At 50.6% G+C, this 3,733-nt stretch overlaps 1 protein-coding gene across 3 annotated transcripts in view; it reads left to right on the forward strand.

Annotated features, from left to right (window-relative positions):
• TMEM198 (transmembrane protein 198) overlaps window positions 1–3,733 on the forward strand; it is a 23,960-nt gene that overhangs the window by 17,150 nt on the left and 3,077 nt on the right. The window contains exons 3-4 of one of the 3 annotated variants that reach the window (XM_014531078.1): window positions 1–175; window positions 521–690. In XM_014531078.1, coding sequence (XP_014386564.1) covers window positions 525–690 — 166 coding nt within the window. In that variant the 5' untranslated portion in view covers window positions 1–175; window positions 521–524. Of the gene's footprint in view, window positions 176–485; window positions 691–3,733 lie in introns of all 3 variants that reach the window. The other 2 variants (XM_014531077.1, XM_014531076.1) reach the window with 2 other exon arrangements.

Raw genomic sequence — 3,733 nt, forward strand, 5'->3', positions numbered from 1 at the left:
AGGCGGAGCGGCCGCCGCGCAGAGACAGGTTCCTCCGGCCCAGCAGCTCCCTTCCCCGCACGACGGACTTTTCCTGGACCCCAGGCAGCTGGAGCCTCTGGCGCCCAGCACCCCTGGACCCTCTGGCCTCTGCACAGCCTCTTTCATTCAAAAGCTCAGGTCGCTTCCAGCCCAGGTAGATTTTGGACAATCCCAGATTTAGCCGCCCACAGACGAGTCTCCTGGCTGCCTCCTCACTGGCAGCACACTGCCCTCATCTCCCCCCAACCAGTTCCCCTTCTGACTTCTTCATTCTGGCCCCCTCTAGCCAGACACTTTTGTTCCCTTTGTCTTTTGTCCCCCAATTAGCGATGCTTCTGGAGCTGCCTGATGTGGGCACCACTCCTTTGTCCAGCGTGTCCTTGCCTGGGTCTCCCACTCCCATTCTAGCCCCATCCTGGTGGAGACCCAGGACTCCTCCTTGACTCCAGCTTCCTCTCTGTCAGGCTGACCTGGGAGGGTGACTCCCTTTCGTTCCTAGCACTATGCCAGGCACTGTGGCGACACTGCGGTTCCAGCTCCTGCCCCCTGAGCCAGATGATGCCTTCTGGGGTGCACCCTGTGAACAGCCCCTGGAGCGCAGGTACCAGGCACTGCCGGCCCTCGTCTGCATCATGTGCTGTCTGTTTGGAGTCGTCTACTGCTTCTTCGGTGAGACCCCCAATTCATCCCTCACCTCGGCTCCCCATTCTCTCCCTATTTTCCTGATGCACTCCAAATCTCCTCCAGAACTTCACCCCTACCCCCACCACCGCCACCAAAATTAGCATGAATAACTCCCTTTTCTTACTTTCTTTCATACCACATGTTCCTATATCATCTAGACCAGTGGTCACCAACCTGTGGTCCGTGAGGTCCGAAAGGTTGGCAACAGCTGATCTAGATCCTAGAAAACACAATTTTTTTTAAAATTAGGCATGCTTCAATTTGAACCTGGCTTTGTACCTTACTAATTGTGATGCTTTGGGCAAATTAACTTGCCTTAGCTCAGTTTTCTCATCTGAACAGTGGGAATAATATGTTTTTATTGATTTTATGATATTTACCTCACATAGAGTTGTTGTGAGAATTAATAGGGACTCAATAAATAATAGCTATTGTGGTGAAGATGTGTTTGGGTCACTGTTCTAGCTAGACACTGAAAACATTTAGCAGGGTGATTAAGAATGGTCCCTTCACACAGACTTTAATGGGGGAGAGACTTCTGGGATAGTCACACCTTGATACATATTATAGTTTACCCTTGAATAACGTGAGGGTTTGGGTGCAGTCGAAAACCTACATATAACTTAAGTGGGTTCTCAGCATGCACAGATTCCCAACCATAGATCCAAAATACTGTTTTCAATCTGCAGTCAGTTGAATCTGTGCATGTAAAACCTGAGGATATGGAGGGCTAACTGTATATTTATTGAAAATATTAATGTATAAGTGGACCTGTGAAGTTCAAACTTGTGTTGTTCAAAAGTCAACTGTAGAGTAGGCTAGATAGTAGTCATACACATGAAGATCGCCTACAAGGTAGGCTCCAAAAATCAGGGTGGCTGTGAACAGTTGTGCAGGATGCCTACTATACAAGTGAGTTGAGGTCATAGGCAAGTGGGGCCTGAAACCCAGCTCATGCTCCACTTGCCAAACTCTAGGCCTTGGCACAAGGCTGCTTTGCCTAGAGGAAGGCGTACCTTTTTCTTTCTCTTTTTTGTTGTTGTTAATATGTTTTATTGACTTTAGAGAGAGAAGAAGGGAGAGGGGGAGAGAGAAAAACATTGATGTGAGAGAGAAACATTGATCAGTTGCCTCCCACATGCATCCCAAACAGGGATTGAACCCACCACCTGGGCATGTCCCCTTACCAGGAATCAAACCAGCAATCTTTTGATGCATGGGACACTCAACCAACTAAGCCACACTGGCCTGGGTGGCACACCTTTTTCTAATTTGCACAAAGGTGCCAGATAGACTAGTGGAGTAAGTGCCCAGTGACTCTACAGCTAGAGTTGCAGAACTTCAGAGAGGGGAGCAATCTCTATTGGTTGGGGCCCAAGGAAAGCCTCCAAGAGGAGCATTATCAGTGACTGAAAGAAGTGTAAAGGAAGCTTGGAGGTCTGGGTTCTAGGCTTGGCAGAGGTGGGGTGAGACTTGTGCTCTGATGCCTCTACACCTCCCCCCTAGCTTGGCTGGGTAGTAGGCAGGAATGGGAGCCAGATGGTCCTTTTCTTTCCACCCCCAGACTCTTGGCTGAACAATTGTAGAGTGGGCAGGAGGCAGTGCCCCTCTATGGGTTCAGGATACATTTGGGCCTCCAAGGAGTCTGTGTTACCTCACTCCCTCCCCTACCCAAATCCATACCCATACCCAATCCCTCTGCAGTTGCTCAATACACCCTGACATTCCCTCTCCTGTGCTTTCCTGCCACCTTACCCCTCTTGGATGCCCCCACTCCCAGGCTCTTGGACTCTGAACCTTGTGTACGCCCTGCTCCTCTTTCTGACTCCAGAACCTCCTGGATTCTAATGCTTCCCTTCATTCCCAGAATTGAATCTTCTCTTGGACCTTTCTCGTTGGCTCTCCCTGACCCCTTCACCCCCATCTTCCCAACTGTTCAGGATCAGCAAGTCCCTCACTCTTCTGGTTACCCTTAATGGACCCAATGACCCTATAACCTCCATTTTCCTGGAACTCCATAACCACTATTTCACCCTATAATTCTCTTTGACTCCCCATGACCCCTTGTAAGCCCTAGTGACCCCCCCCCTCCTCCAGCTATCTCATCACCTTTTATCCCTCTGACTCCACCCCCCTAACTATTGCTAGGAACTCATTGCCTGATTGCTCCTCCCCCACCAAGATCTCAATAATCCCATTTCTCTGGCCTCAACATTACCCTCTCTCTGAAACCCTTTAATACTCCCAATGATTCCATGTCTATCAATCCCCCTGACCTGCAAAGACCTCATCTCCTGGAACCAGTCCCTAATAACCCTGCTTCCCTTTTCTCTTTGTAACCTTTTAATGATGCCATATCTCTGAAGCCTTGCGACCCCTTCAAGACCTCATCTCTCAAATTCTTTCTGACTTCCAAATACCTCATCTCTCTGAACAATCCCCCCTCATAGACCCCAATGACTCTATTGATGATCCCCTGATGAACCCAGTGACCTATTTCTCTGACCCCCATGACTCCAACGACCCCAATGACCCTATCACTGATGCACTCTTGAGTCCAATGACCTGTCTCTGACTCCTCTAACCCTCAAAGACCAAATGTTCATCTCAATGTCTGTCTCTCTGTTTTCCAAGTGACTCCTAGTGACCTATCTCTCTGACCTCCCTTGACCCTAGTGGCCCCATCACTGGTGCCCTCAGGACTCCAATGACCCCGAATTTTCTTACCTTAGTGTCCTGCCTCTGGTTCCCCCGTGATTTCATGTTCTGACCCCTCCACCCCTTGCCTCCAGCCGGGTGACCTCACGTTGGCCCCTCACTGGCGCCTGTTCCCCTCCAGGTTACCGCTGCTTCAAGGCAGTGCTCTTCCTCACTGGGTTGCTGTTTGGCTCGGTGGTCATCTTCCTGCTGTGCTACCGGGAGCGGGTGCTGGAGACACAGCTGAGTGCCGGGGCGAGTGCGGGCATCGCACTGGGCATCGGGCTGCTATGCGGGCTGGTGGCCATGCTGGTGCGCAGCGTGGGCCTCT

The sequence above is a fragment of the Myotis brandtii genome, unplaced genomic scaffold, assembly GCF_000412655.1.
Source record: "Myotis brandtii unplaced genomic scaffold, ASM41265v1 scaffold79, whole genome shotgun sequence".
Classification (NCBI taxonomy): domain Eukaryota; kingdom Metazoa; phylum Chordata; class Mammalia; order Chiroptera; family Vespertilionidae; genus Myotis; species Myotis brandtii.